This window comes from Melospiza georgiana, chromosome 4 (genome assembly GCF_028018845.1).
Source record: "Melospiza georgiana isolate bMelGeo1 chromosome 4, bMelGeo1.pri, whole genome shotgun sequence".
NCBI lineage: Eukaryota > Metazoa > Chordata > Aves > Passeriformes > Passerellidae > Melospiza > Melospiza georgiana.
Window position 1 is genome coordinate 16,333,150 of NC_080433.1, and position 14,481 is coordinate 16,347,630.

Genomic DNA, 14,481 nt, shown 5'->3' on the forward strand with positions numbered 1-14,481 from the left:
GTGTCCCTGCTGTTCCCTGCCATGCAGATCTCTAAGTGCAGATGAGCAGGTGTTCCCAGGCTTTTCCAACAACTCCTGCCTGGACCAAGCAGGTCCTCAGAGCATAGGCAGGGTGCTGTGACTCACGAGGCAGGGCTTAAAAGTGGGCCTTGGATTTCATGCACTGTTCCTAGCATGGCTGCTGTCTTGCTGGGTGGTATCTACAGGTCATTTTGACCTAAAATTTGCCTTACCTCAGTAATACCCATCTGTTTCAAAGAACCTTCAAATCCATGTATTTTTATTATTGCTATTATTGTTGTTCCCTGCTATAATAAGTAGGAGTCGTGGTCTGACAGATACAGCATGCTGTTCACAAGGACCCCGCTTCTTTTCTTGGCTTTGCTGTGCTCTCACTGTATGATCTTGGGTGAACTGCTCCACCAATCTGTTCCCCTGTCACCACACATTGTCTTAGATCATCAATTCTCTGGAGCGGACACAGTCCCTTAGCATGTTTTAGCATCTAGCATTGTGAGGCTCTGGCCTCTGCTGAAATACAAATAGTTGCAGCTAATAATAATAATATTATTAAATCTGTGTGGCTCTTCAGAGATAAGTAAAGGGCAATGCTCCTTTCTCCAAGGAGCAGGCAGGATAAATATTTTTGTCTTTGTCTTCTTCTAATGATAAAAAAAGAAGGCAGCCAGTAGACATGATTAAAAAAAGAAAAAAAAATAAAAGAAGGCTGCAGTAATTTGATATTTTTAGCCTCAGACCTGCTACTTGTTCTGTGAAGCCAATCTTAGGATCATGGCCTGAGTCTGGTTTGTATCCGTGTTTGCCAGGGATAGAAATCTTCTGGAGCCCTATATTGACAGTTGGCTCAGTATTCAGGCTAATCCTATAAAACCACTATGCAGCTTGGTGCAACTTTCAGTATTTGCTGTGAACAAAAGTGTCAGGAGTGTTGCAGATCAGACATGAGAAGCTTCACTTGGCCAATGCATGGCAAGGCTCTGGGCTGGGACGATAAGGGCTTGGGATGGAGCTGAGCGTGGCAGAATGGCTGGAGAGAGGAGAAGTCAACTTTTGTTTGTTTCTGTGTGCTGTGGGATTTTTTCAATTATTATTTCATTTCCAAAGAAATGCAACAGCAACAACAAAAGGTCTTAAATATTCAGCAGTGAAAACAATAGATTTGAAAAGGAAAACAAAAAGTTAGAGCCAGCTCTGGCATTGGTGGACACTTGGCTCTGAGGGAAGCGAGAACAGCTTGGATTTGCATAAATTGCATACTGCGGGTCAGAAAGCAGAGTCAGAATTATGCTTTCATTGCAGTGGCATGAATGGGAGCACATAATTGGCATTCTTCCCCTCTTGATCGGATGCCTCCTTCAGGGGATTTCTGCACCCAATACGTTCAGGCTCATCCATTCACTGTCTGGCATGGATAGGGCTTTTGTTTTCAAATTATGATTTTGCTATTCTCTGATTTCTTCCATAACCTGGGAAAGCCCCAGCCCTCCCCCCCTGCGTGTCCCTTTGTTTGGGAGAACAACCAGAGGTCAGGCTGTGCTCAATGTGGCTGTTGTTGCATCACCCCCTGTGCGTGTTTTTGTGTTTCTGGCTCAGCATGGAGCTCTCGAGCCCTGGGGGGATGCTCCTGGTGCTCCCTTTTGGGCACCTCCTCTCAAGTTTATGGAGACCTGCATTTCTGAGTGCAGAGAGGTGAATATGGTTGTGGTCAGTCCAGTGGGGCTTCCTCCAGGGATGTACAAAGATGCTTGGCTGGGACAAGCTTAACAGGCTCTTGGTTGTACCCAAGGCCTGGCTCTCTTTTCCATTATTGGGTTTATTAGCTTTTTTTTTTTTTGCCTTTTGTGATTTCCAGCTCAGTCACAGCAAGGACTTGCTAGGAGATTCAGGTTCAGCAAAACACATGAGTGCAGGTTTAACCTGAGCTGCAGCCAGGCCCTTGCCAGGATTCAGGCATGCATTTGCTTCAGATGATGCACCTGGTAAGTGCTTCCAGCAAGTGCATGTGGTGCTGCTAGAAACTCACAGAATCACTAGGTCCATCCAGACCCTGGCAGCCACATGGATGCCTTTCCGGTGGGATGTCAGGTCCTGGTTATCCCCTCTGTGTGGTTCCTTCTCAGCTCTGCTCACAAAGGGTTTCCTGCCTCACTCTGGATGCATGGTTGCAGTTTTCTTCCCCACAGAGCCACTGGCCAGACCAGGTGCCTCATGTCCCTTTGTTCTGTCCTTTCCTGGGACCATGCCCACCCTGCTGTTGGTCTCAGATCTGTTCAGCAAAGAGCAAACAGCAACTAACAGGTATTGATGTCTGAGGCCTGCTTCTTCATTTATTCACAGACAAATGTTTTACCCTGTCAGTGTTAAGAAATCATATTGATTGCAGAGATTTTTGTTTTATTCCTTAGGTCTGTTAGTCAAAAGGGCAATTTCTCCTTTAATGTCTTTCTGCTATGGGTTTGGTTCCACTGTAGTTTGTCCAGAAAATATTTTATTTTCAAGGCTCAGGGAAAATGATCTTTATAAAATATAAACTATGGGAATTTTCATTCCCCTCTGGCTTTAGGAGGAGAGCAGCTGGTAGAGAGTGGATGGGAAAGGCTTTATCTGCTATATTTTGGTTACTGCACTTTGAGTGATGGGTTTAATAATTGATAGAGCAATTTAGCAATGATCCATAATCCTGAAAGAAGCCTACGCTCCCCTCCCTTTCTGTCTCCCTCCCTTTCTCCTTCCCTTCGAGACTGACGGGCTGCTCTCAGTGGTTTTGTCTGCAAAATTTCATCCCTTGGTTTCTGTAAACAGCCTGACATGGGAGAGGGGGGAAAAAAAGCAAGTGTTTCTAAATCTTTTGTCTTGTTTCCACAAACAGCTGCACTGCTTTCTCCAGCTCTGAGCTTCAGTCATTTGTTTGCTTACATGCTCTTGCTGAAGGGAGCAGGAGGTTTTCTTTAAGGCGCTAACCTAAATGAAGAGTGTATGTGCAATGTAGATAGGAGAGCAGAGAGGTGCAGAGCCTCCCAGCAGGGACCCCTCCCTCCCTGTTTAAACCCAGGCTTTGTTCATGGCTGAATCCAGCCTGCTTAATCCCAAGAAAGGTGCACAGGGATAGCAAGTGCTTGATATGTAAGTGTGGTTTGCATGAAAGTCTTCCAGGATTAACCTATGGAAATTGCTTTTTCCTCATGTGGGTGGTGGCAGCGAGCAGGGGGATCCTGTTGGGGTCCCTGATAGGTGTCTTTGTGACTCCCCATTTATCAAACTGGATGCAGACCCACAGCAGCATAGGGTTGTACACCCCCTTCACAGGGTGGGGGGCTCCTATGTGGGACATCCACAGTAAGTGTGGGAAGAGAGGAAAAGATGAAGCAGGAAAAGGAGACAGACATAGTGAGCAAGAGAGAAAAAGAGCCAAGGTTATAGGTACTGAGTGTGTGCTGAGGCCGAGGCAGAGTGAGGAGAGGGAGGAGCAGCAGCCTGGCAGAAAGCCAGCTGTAAGCAAAGTCAAGTGAGATGTATTAAATTATGTTTTTCCATATGTATTACATAGATGCCAGATTGACAACAAGTTGTAATTAAGCATGACATAAAGTCAGCTATGTACAGCTGTATTATTCCTTAAAATTACAAGGGGGGAGCTCCCTTGGGGCACAGCAGAGTTCATGGATGCTCCACCATGGGAGGTCTCTAGGACAGGCTGGCTGAATGCTTGCCAGGAGTGACATAGGCATTGCTGGGATGGCCCAGGATTGGGGCAGGGAGGGAGTGGGTGACCTCCCTGAGGTTCAGCGTAGCCCTCACTGTCTCTGACATCATCCTCTGGAGTATTTTCACCCTTCTCAGTCAGCACCCCTGTGGAACATGAGCAGTGGCCAGGGTGGGCAGTCTAATCTTTTTCTGTGAGTTATTTGTTATTAAATGCCTTTAGCTAGCAATGAGAGGATCACAAGGCTTGGAAGAAATTGTTGTGTAACTTGCTGTCTGTTAAAAGACCCAACTTTGTGCATGTACACTTGATTAAAATACCTGGGGACCTGCACCTGTACCACAGGAAACACTCCCAGCTGTGTAGGATTTCCCCTGTGTGTAGGAGGACCTTGGTGACCTTCCTATTGAGAAATACATGATTATTGGACCTTACAGAGTTAGAGAAGTTTAGGCGACAGGAGGCCCTGGGAGGTCATTTAGTCCAACCTGATGGTCAAGGTTGAGTCTGCCATGAGATCAAGATCAGGACTTCATCTTGCTGGGTCTCAAAAGCCTCCAAGGTTAGCACAGGGTTCCTCAGGGCACCCTGTGCTGATGGTTCACTGATCTGCACGGTGGAGGTGTTTCCCCATTCCATCCCCAGAGGGATCCTCTCCTGTTTCAATTTGCCTGTCATCTCTGCCTTCTGCTGCCCACCTGAGGGAAGAACCTGGCACCATTTTCTCCATGTGGCAGAGGAGGAGGAGCAGGCTGCTGTCATGGATGCCAGGAGGTTGTTCCAGTTCACCTTCCCTCTGGGATCCCCATGCCAAGCGTGGTGTCCAGATGTGGCTGGAGGTAGGTTACCACACTCCTTGGTTGGCTGACCCTGTTTCAGGGATGCTGTTGGTCCTGCTCCTGCCAGGGTCTTCCTTTCTAGCCCCACCAAGGTGCTTATGGCCACTCCAGCTGAGCAGTTCCCCGTTGTCACCAGGGGCCAGACCTGGCATTTCTCCTGGCTGTATTTAAGAAGGTCCCCATCAGGCCCTGTCTCCTGCCTGTCCAGGTCCCTCTGGGTGGCAGCCCTGCCCTCATGTGCATGGCCAGATATCTCCAGTGTGGCATCACCCACAAACTGGATGGGAATGCACTCTGCCTCCTCCTCAGGTCAGGTATAAAGATGTTAAATGAGACCAGTCTGGGATAAACCTCTGTGGTACCTCGCTGGTTACCAGCCTCCAGTTTATATTTATGTCCTGTAACATAAACCATCACTGAAGGCTGAGTGGATCCAGCTTCCAGTCTTTTGAGCTGATTCAGATATTTTTTGAAGTGTTGCAGACTAATCTTGAGGGATGGGCAAGAGCCACGTGAGCAGTGCAGTGTTGGAGCTCCCTTCTAGTGGAGGTTGTACAGGTGGCCTGGCAGCCCTGGAAATGACTCTGGTTACACCCACAGTCCTTACACCCAGGAACCAGGTGTAGCTGTGTTTGACCTGTGAGATACAGAGCCTGCTGGGAGCCCTGTAGTGGCACTGTCCTTCCTTATCACTCAAACCAATAGATATATGTGGGTAAACAGTATTCTGTGGCATTCCTCTGTGGTCCTTTCCCTCCCTCAGGAATAACCCTGTGCTGACTGGCCTCTCTGTGGTTGGAACTTTATGCTGGGATCTGAAAGGCTTAGTGTGCCTGCATATTCTGGGATGAGTCTTGACTACCAGGGCTGTCTCTTGCTCAGGAATGCAGGAGAAATGCAGAAATCCAGCAATGAGGGTGAGCCCAGCATTGCCCTGCTGAGTGACACTGTGGGGCCTGGAGCTGCTCTCCTGTCCATGGGATGGGGAGTGAGCAAGCAGGAGCTGTTGGTGCTTGTAGGTGTGTTATGCTCTGGCCCTGGTGGCTGCCTTTATCACAGACACAAAAGTCTGCAGATGCCCAGCCCTGGAGCAGAGGATGGCCTTAGTCTGGGGGTCATCCATCTTTGATGTCTGCATCCCTTCCAGGTGTCTGTGTGAGTGGAGAGGTGGAGGGGTGATGGAGATAGCAACTGTAGTATTTTACTTCCAGAATATGAGCCTGTCTCCTTTTACATCCTTTCATTTAAGAAATTATTTGGAGTCTAAGAAGTACAGAAGAACAAAAAAAAAAGGTTCTCTTTGCATTCCACCTCCATTACCTAAGAGTTAAAGGTACATGACAATAAAAGGTGGACACCTCCACAAAATACAAGAGTCAAGTGAGCAGGTGTGAGAAAGAGTCCATAAAGATGCCAAAGAAAGGGTTCATCTGAGAGGAGGATAGAGCTCCATCACTTGAATATAAAAACCCCTTTGTAAGACACACAAAGGATGCAGTTCCTTGTCCTCACGAGAGGTATCTTGGTGCATGGAGGAGGCCTGAGCTCTGAGTGGGGTGAAGCCCTGGGTGTGCAGCTGGTCAGTGCATTCCTGTTTGGGCAGAGGAGCTCAGCTCCTGCCTCTCCCTCTGCCCAGGGCTTCCTGAGTGGAGCTGTGAAAGCCTGCTGCTTCCCAGCATTCAGGCTTTAGCAAGTGAGGCAGGAGCTGTGTGTTCAGCTCAGAGACATCTTCACTGGACCCCTGTCTGCACTGCCTTCAGCTGCCCCCAGCCTTCTTCTGGGAGCAGGAGCACTCTCTGCTCAAGGTGCCAGCAAGCATCGAGCTTTGAGTTACATTTTTGTCTGAGGTTATACTTGTCCATGAAGGACTCAGCTGAGACTATCACACTTGGCCATGAGATCCTACCAAAGGTGGTAAATTATCCCTGAGGAGGGTAGTTTGCAGGGAAGTTTTAAAATTCAGAAAGAGCCCAGCTCTCTGAATCCGAGTCTGTGGAAATGAATTTTTTTTTGGCATCTGTTTTTAATGTCCTGTGATGTGTGGGTGAAAAAGCCAGCAAGCTAGACTGGTAATTAATTTTCCTGACAGAAACACCAGACAATGAAATTACCCTGCCACAAAGCAGGGTTGCTAAAGTAAATACTCCGCCAGCAGCAGGCCTGAGAGCAGGACGGGGTCGTGTGTGAGGTGCAAGCAAATGATGAGGTGGCACTGCTGCCTCTGGGGACCTGCAGGTGCTGCCAGCACGGGGACCCTGCTGCCCAGGGCACCAGCACCAGAGCTCTGTGGTGTACACAGGCACTTTCAACTGGGCTCCAAAGGATGGGGACTGACTGGACTCACTGCTGAGCCAAGGAGCAGGTCACCCTTTGCTGGTTGGAAATGGGTAGGGATGTGGAAATGGGGATGGGATGGCTGCTTTTGTCCTGGAGATGAAGACTCTTGGCAGGGCTCTTCAGTCTTTCCCAGGCTGGTGACAAGTGGCTTCTAAAGCTTTGGTCTGTGCTGGTGAGATTTGTGTGAGCTGTAGAACAGGTTGTGCCTGTGCATGCAGAAGGGGAGTGCATTTTGTTGGAAGACATCGGGGCAGCAGCTCATGGGAGAGGAAGGACAGGAGGGCAAAGTTTTCCGTTTTCCTTCTGTGTGCCTTGTACTAGAGGCAGGAGTTGCTGTGCCAGGAGTGCTGCAGATGCACAGCCAAGAAATGGGCGGAGAGCAGGAGCTGGGGATGTTCCTGCACGCATTGAGGTGTCTGGCAGCTGGCTCCACTGTGTGCTGCCAGACAGGATCCCTCACCACAATCGAAGGGTTTGGTGGGTCTGGGTTAAAAAACCTGTATTGTTGGTACAGAAAATACTACTCTGTGCAGTCATGGAGAGATCTGCTGAAGATTTCAGTGCTGTTTGGGAGGATCTGCTGCCACGTGAATCGTCCTTCCGTTTTATGATTGCAATACTTGGATGTGCACGTTTTCATAGGGCATTTTCCCTTGTTACACAGTGCTAGCAGCTGCACAATGCAGAAATCCCACACAAGAACTGTTTAAGACATGGAAACTGTTTTCTTTACCTTTGGGAAAGAAAATTGCACCTTTTTTTTGCTGAGCTAAATCTGAGTGCTTTTAAGAAAACAAGGGTCAGTTGTGGAGTGGACTGCATGTGCATTTTAGGACCAGAGTTATTTAATGTACTCATGATCTGTAAAAAGTGCTGGACCAGTAGTGAAATGTTCAAGCATGCAGACATCACATACTGTCTTAGGTTAGGCTGCAGAAAAGAGCAAGGAGCATTTAAAGGACTTGATCTAGATTACAGAAAACATTAGGCTAGATCAGCGCAGTACTGAAAGGCAGTAAACATTGGCAGAGAAAAAACGAACTATTTCTGCGTAATTGTATGTCCTAAATTAACTGCAGCTTCTCTGGAGAAAGGACTGTGTGTCTCAGAGGATCTCCCAGATAAAACATCTGCTGAAATGCCTCGTGTCACTCCAAAAGCAAACAAAATATTAAGCTTAGGGAAGACTGGAACGCGAAAGCATTCTGCAAATAGTGTAAAATAAGTCTGGGGAATATCCTTGTGTTTAACTCTTTCTAGGGCTGTTCAGCCTGTCTCCAAGCAGTCGTATCAGGAAGAGGAGTTGCAGGGTCAGGCAGTGGAAGGGGATTGAAACATCTATGGGATGGTACACTGAGAAGGCAGAAGCTGCTGCAGGCATGGGAAAGCAAGGCAAAGATATAAAAGCAGCTTGTGGTAAAGGACAGGTGATTCAGTCATTTCCATCTTCACCTCTAAACCAATGTATGTGAACACAAAATGAGAGGTGACAAATTTAAACCTGATGAAGGAAAATCAAGCTTTAAAAAACTTGAGTTAAGATGCTATTGAAAGCAGAAGGTTGCCTGTGGAGCTCTGTGCCATAACATGTGATGGAAGTCAAGAACTCACCTTGTCTTAAAAAACTGACATGCTTATGTTGAGAAAGAGAGGAGTTGCATGTTAGATACCATGTGCAGAAGGATGTATGCATCCATAACTGAGAATAAAGAACAATAACCACCCCAGTGGAGATTCAAAGGTATTCTGTCAGTGGACAGGTTATTTCATTACAGAGCTCATAGCACCCTGCCCCAAAATGCTTGGCATTGGCCATTTCAGGCAGGCAGAGCACTGCTCCTGGTGACTGCAGCTCCATCTTTCCCACAGCAAACAAGAGGTATCTGCTGGCTGAAAATCTGGAATCCTGTGTGGCATCCACTACCTGTTGTTCTTGAGGTGTCTTAGTGACTGTTTAATTAAGTTAACAAGACTTTTTTTGTCTTAGGGCCACTCCCTCTCCATGGAAAAATCACAATGATTACATATAGGCTGGGAGAAAACCACAGCACGTGGTGGCTGTGGACATAGATTTGTGCTTTTCTCCTCAATAGCGAAGATGGAAAACTTCTTCTGTGTGTAGAAAACAAATTCTCTCCTTACTACTCCAGAAAATGGGACTTTCAGGTAAACCCACTTGACAGCCAAAGACTCAGGAGAAAAAAAAAAAAAGAGATTTTGGAACCTCAAATTCTAGGTCATCCCTTCTTGCAGGGGTCTGGAGGTGTTGGCAGCCTAAGTGTGGGGAGAGAGGAGGGGAGGTGTGTGCTGCATATGACAGCAGTGCAAGTAATTTTTTATGCACAGGGAGTTTTCCACACAAAATCATGTTGGGAATATCCCTACAGTCCACCCCTCCACTTGAGTTAGTGGGAGGGACCTGAAGTTGAGGCGATTTGTGGCTGAGCTCTCATTAGTGACCAGGGACATTTCCCTCACAATGTGGAAGGCAGGCAGGGAGAGGCAGATGGCTTTGAATGCAGGATTTACATAGTAATGAGATTCAGGTCACCATAGCTGTCTTTTTCTCTCTGCATTTTGTCTAGGTGTCGGGTAGTGTGTAGGGATGACAGAGATGACGGAATAGGGAGGAAAGGAGGAAAATTAACCCCTTGTTCATGAGGAGAGATTACTGTTAGAATAAAAAGTTTGTCACAGTGGGCTAAAGAGGAGTAGGGTATGACAATGATAAGCACAGATGAAGCTAGAAGGGGTAAAGACTTTTTAAGTTTCTGACTTGTTCTTGTGGGAATGGCACAAAGAATTCTAACTTTAAAATCCCAGAATTTCCTGTAATTTTTACGTTCGGCGTTGCTGGTTTAAGAAGAGGTAGTTTGGGACTTTTATCATTACAAGTCTCCCAAAACTTGGGAGAGTTTGTGGACTGAAGACAAGGTATGGATTCTTGCTACAGAGTCTTTGCTTCTTTGGAAAAAAAAATCACCATTTTGCTTGGTTTCTTGGCTGAAGACTTGTCTTGACATGACTATGTAATAGTGTGATTAAAACATAATATTTTCCACTGCAATTGGTAATCCTTAGTATGATCTCACTAGTGTCAGATCTTATCCTGATGACAAATGGGGAACTGGGAACCATGGGTCCTATTTCGAGCTTTGCTTGGTGGCACTTGATTCGCTCAATAGCCAACTCCAGGCATTTCCAAAATATGCATAAGGGCCTGAGAAATCCCAAGGCTGTATTTAAAATTATGAAAATTTTAAATCAGTGTGTGTTTATTTTTTCTGTCTTCTGGTTTTTCTTTCTTTATAGTTAGAGGAGTATGGGTGAGTAAGTTATTTTTCCTGCTGTACGTGCCATGACACCAGAAGCTGGGGCTTTAGAAGCATTGCAAGAACAGGAGAGAAGCTTTAGGAGATCCTTGTATAAATAGGAACTGTCATATAACTGCATGTGGACATCTAGGCAGAGGTGGGATAAGTAAGGAAGGTGTTTGTGTGATAAGGTTTTTAGTATGTGGGAAATATTTTCAGTTCTTTCACACAGAAGTTTTTGAAACGCAGAACGTTTGGGGCACATAGGCCAGGATTCATTTAATCTCACCTTGATCACTGGAGCTGAGCAAGTTCATCTAACCTTATCCCTACAGACCTTTTCAGCATCAGTGGAGACGGATTCCAACCACCCCAAGGCAGTGGGACAGATTCCCCCTGGAAGGGGAGGGAGCAGAGGTGCTTTGGTGGCATCTCCTGGAGCCAGAGAGCTGCTGCATTTTGCCTGTTTGGGCTGAAAGGGAAAAGGAAATCTAATCAGGTGCCTGGGACAGACTGGGAAAGGAAGGCTTCTTGGCTACTTCCTCCTGAGGGAGAGGCTCAGGTCTAATAGATCTAATTAAATTATTTCTTTGTTTTATTGTTACAGCTATTTGTTTAAAAAGTCAGTAATCCTTTTATACCAGTCCTGTAATGATTATTTAATGTCTGGCTGTTTGTGAGCCCACGGAGCTGTGTGAACAGAGGATGCTTCACTGCAGGGGATCTGCACAGTTCTCCACAGGACAGCGAGCTGGCCCTGAGAGCCTCGAGTGGGGGCCTTGATTGGGTGCCTTCATATTCCCACTTGCTGGATGAAAGCAGGGGTAGTTTCCTCCTTTACAAAGTGCTGCCAGATGTAAGGCTGTCTCTTGGTTCCATATGGCCACAGTATTCTTCTGTAAGGCTAAATATTCACCGACTGATGTTTGGTTAGCAGGCACTGTGCCAGTGACCAGTGAGTCCCTCAGCTCTGTCGCAGCAGTGACACTTGTTGGTGGCAGCTCTATGAGTGTCACAATGGGCACCAGCTGCCCAAAGCCAGCTGAGCAGCTCTGCTCCCCTTGCTGATGTTTTCTGACCTCTTTCTTTGCAGAGCCCCTGAAATCATCCTTGGTTTACCCTTTTGTGAAGCAATCGATATGTGGTCCTTGGGATGTGTCATTGCAGAGCTGTTCTTGGGCTGGCCCTTGTACCCAGGAGCTTCAGAGTACGATCAGGTGGGTGTGGATATTGCCCTGGGTGCTGGTAAGTGCACATGTCTCTTTCTCTTCTCCTGTCAGAGTGAGCAGATGGAAACTTTTTCACTTTGGCTAATGATGGATCTGTATTTCTTGCTCTCCCAAGTCAACATTGTCATTGTGCACCTGGGTATTTATTCCAGGTAACCAGTGTGCAGCTTGGTATGCTGGCTTTTAAGACCTGGCTGCCTGAGTGAAATCAAAATCAAGAGTCAATGCTGCCATTGACTGGAGAGCTCTGTGCATGTCCCTCCTCACTGAGCAGAGCAGGCACCCGTTCTCTGCTGTAACAGCAAGTGCAGCATAAAGCCTTATTTGTTAGAAGAAACTGCATGAACTCAGCTGCATTTCATAACCCCTTTTATGAGAGTGCATATTAAAAGCAATGACAAGAAGGAGAATGTTGGCATTGATGTAGGTTTCCAGTTAATATAAGCTGTCGTTCCTTTTCTCCCTATAGGCTTTCATGCCCTTTTTGTAGTCCTCAAACTGATAATGCAGCAGCAGCTAGAGCCAGGGCTGTAGAATGCTTTGCATTCCCACAGTATTTAGGCTGATCTTAGCTGTCTGAAAATGCAGCCTGAAAAGGGTCTTTTTTCTTTTAGGAAATAAATTTTTAAAAAAAGGGGAAAAAAAAAAAAGGCAGGAAAATAAATAAGTTTTTCACATATTGAAATGTTTTCTTGACTTTTCTTTTGAAACCAGTATTTTTTTAATCAGAGCTCTAAAGGTAAAATTTGGCAGGGGAAATAACTTGCAGCAAAGAGCAGGGCTATTAGTGACTCTAAAGGAAATCAAATGTAGCTGAGAAACTTACAAGCATTTGAAAATCACATACCAAGCATGAAAAGTAGATTTCTTTCTCTTCCTCATTGCACCCCAAAAGCCATAAAACACACAGCTGGAAAAGAAATCACCGTACCTTACTGGCCAGCTTAACTGCCCAGCACAAAGCTTCCTCTGGTAAAGTGTGACGAGGGCTCCTGGGGAGCTGGGGAAGGGATAGGGGCTGATCCTGGCTGGGATTGGCAGGATCCAGGTGCCTCTGAGGTGTGTGAGCTCTGATGGACCTGAGGAGCTGCAGAGCTGAGCAAGCCATGCACAGTGAACCAGGGCCTGAGTGCTTGGAAGTGATTGAAAGCACGGCTGCTTTTTATGCTTTTATGCCTTCATGTATTTAATGTTTTTATCCTTCTCTGTTTCTTCTCTCAAAAACAGTTTCCATTCTTGCCTAGCATTTTTGAGAGTAGGTGACTGGTTTTAGTAGTTTTGCAGAGTTTGCAGCAATTTTTGCAGAATGAAGCCGTGCAGGAGACAGGAGGTGCCAAAGTTAAGGTTTTGTGTGGCACCTCAGGCATGTGTGACATTAGTCTTTAATTGTGTAATCACAGACTCTTTCTCCTTTATAAATAAATAAAAGTTTGAGATTCTGAAAAAAGAAATAGAGTATCTTTTAGCTGTGTGGGTGCCAATGAAGTCATGCTTGTGGATGCATCCCAAATAACGTCATGTAGTCAGTAGAGACAAGTACTTTCCATACCATCAGTTGGTTTGAGTGTATGTTTCACCTTAGTTCAAAGGCAGTCACTTCATAATCCTGTTTGGAACTTCAGGATGCTCCTAGGACAGGCTGTGTGCTCAGGTGGAAGAAAAACAGCAGAAGTTAGAGAGCCAATATCAAATTGCTGAAATGACGTCCTGGAGAGGGTGCCAAGTGTTGAGACATCCCATTGAAATCACTGTGTGGGTCCTTCTCTTTGAACTTTATAAATTTAGGAACTTTCTTCTTTTCATCCTTAGGACTTGTGGGAGTGCACTCTAAGTGTGAGTTTCCAGTGATGTATGTGATAAATGGAGGGAATTCCATTCAGAAATTCTCATCCTCTCATTCCTTGCACTGAGTTTTATGGCATGAAGTTTCTCTACATGCTACCTTTTTTTTTTGTCTGTTCTCTTGGTTCAAATGCCTCCTGAACTCCTTCAAGGAAGACCTCCAGAGACCTTCACAGGATGAGCAGTAACCTCTCATCCTTCTCTTGCAGATTCGCTACATTTCACAGACGCAGGGCTTACCAGCAGAGTACTTGTTAAGTGCAGGGACAAAGACCACGAGGTTTTTCAACAGGGATACAGACTCACCATATCCCTTGTGGAGGCTGAAGGTAGGAAGACATTCCCTTGTTTCTTTTACCTTGGAGTTGTTGGTTGGAAGTGAGGAGACACTCAGGTCACCTCGGAGCCTGAGTTTCTGCTTTTTGCAGTGCAGCACAGACATAGGGGTGGGTACTGCCCAAGGTACAACTGCCATCCCCAAATTTTGGAGCCTATAATTCACCTGCTTGGCATTGTAGGAAATTTAAGTTGAGAGTTGACCCTCTAAGTAGTCAATGATTTGGTGTGTAGTAGGCAGACTTTGCTCTAATATCTAACTCATTGTGAGGGGGGAAAAAAGGCAAGCATTTTAATTCTACAGTCAAAACCTTGAGTAAAGCAGGTGAGCCCTGAGTGTCCTTTGCTAGTGGGTTTGGCTCCATGCTGTCCCCAGGGAGAGAGGCCTGTATGCTTCTGGCTGGGATGGCATGCTGTACCTCAATGCCAGGATGGATGAAAGAGACCCACCATAGTTGGGAGGACCCTCAGAAGTCAAACAGAAGAGATAAATCACCTTGTGACATAAAAGATGACACATAATCATGGTGGAGATGCTGTAAATGGTGTCTGGTCAGGCAGGATGGTCCCTGATGAGGACAGGATGAGGCACATGTGGGAAGTGGCACATAATCTGCAGCTGGTTGCAGGGCAGTGTTGGTCAATGCCTGTGTCCTGTTTTGAGCAGACGCCAGATGATCATGAGGCAGAGACGGGGATTAAGTCAAAGGAAGCAAGAAAGTATATTTTCAACTGTTTGGATGATATGGCACAGGTAAGAGCATTGGTGAGTAACCAGCAAGACTGTTTGCATGCTTTCCAGAAATACTAACAAAAGGGAATTATGGAAGTTCTCTGTGTATCCTATTCTGGGGCCAGCT

The 14,481-nt window shown here is 46.2% G+C and overlaps 1 protein-coding gene across 2 annotated transcripts in view; it reads left to right on the forward strand.

Annotated features, from left to right (window-relative positions):
* The window catches only part of HIPK2 (homeodomain interacting protein kinase 2), a 126,911-nt gene that overhangs the window by 80,276 nt on the left and 32,154 nt on the right, over positions 1 to 14,481 (forward strand). For both annotated transcript variants that reach the window (XM_058022055.1, XM_058022056.1), the window contains exons 3-5: positions 11,308 to 11,431; positions 13,495 to 13,614; positions 14,289 to 14,375. In XM_058022055.1, the coding sequence (XP_057878038.1) occupies positions 11,308 to 11,431; positions 13,495 to 13,614; positions 14,289 to 14,375 (331 nt within the window). The remainder of the gene's footprint in view (positions 1 to 11,307; positions 11,432 to 13,494; positions 13,615 to 14,288; positions 14,376 to 14,481) is intronic.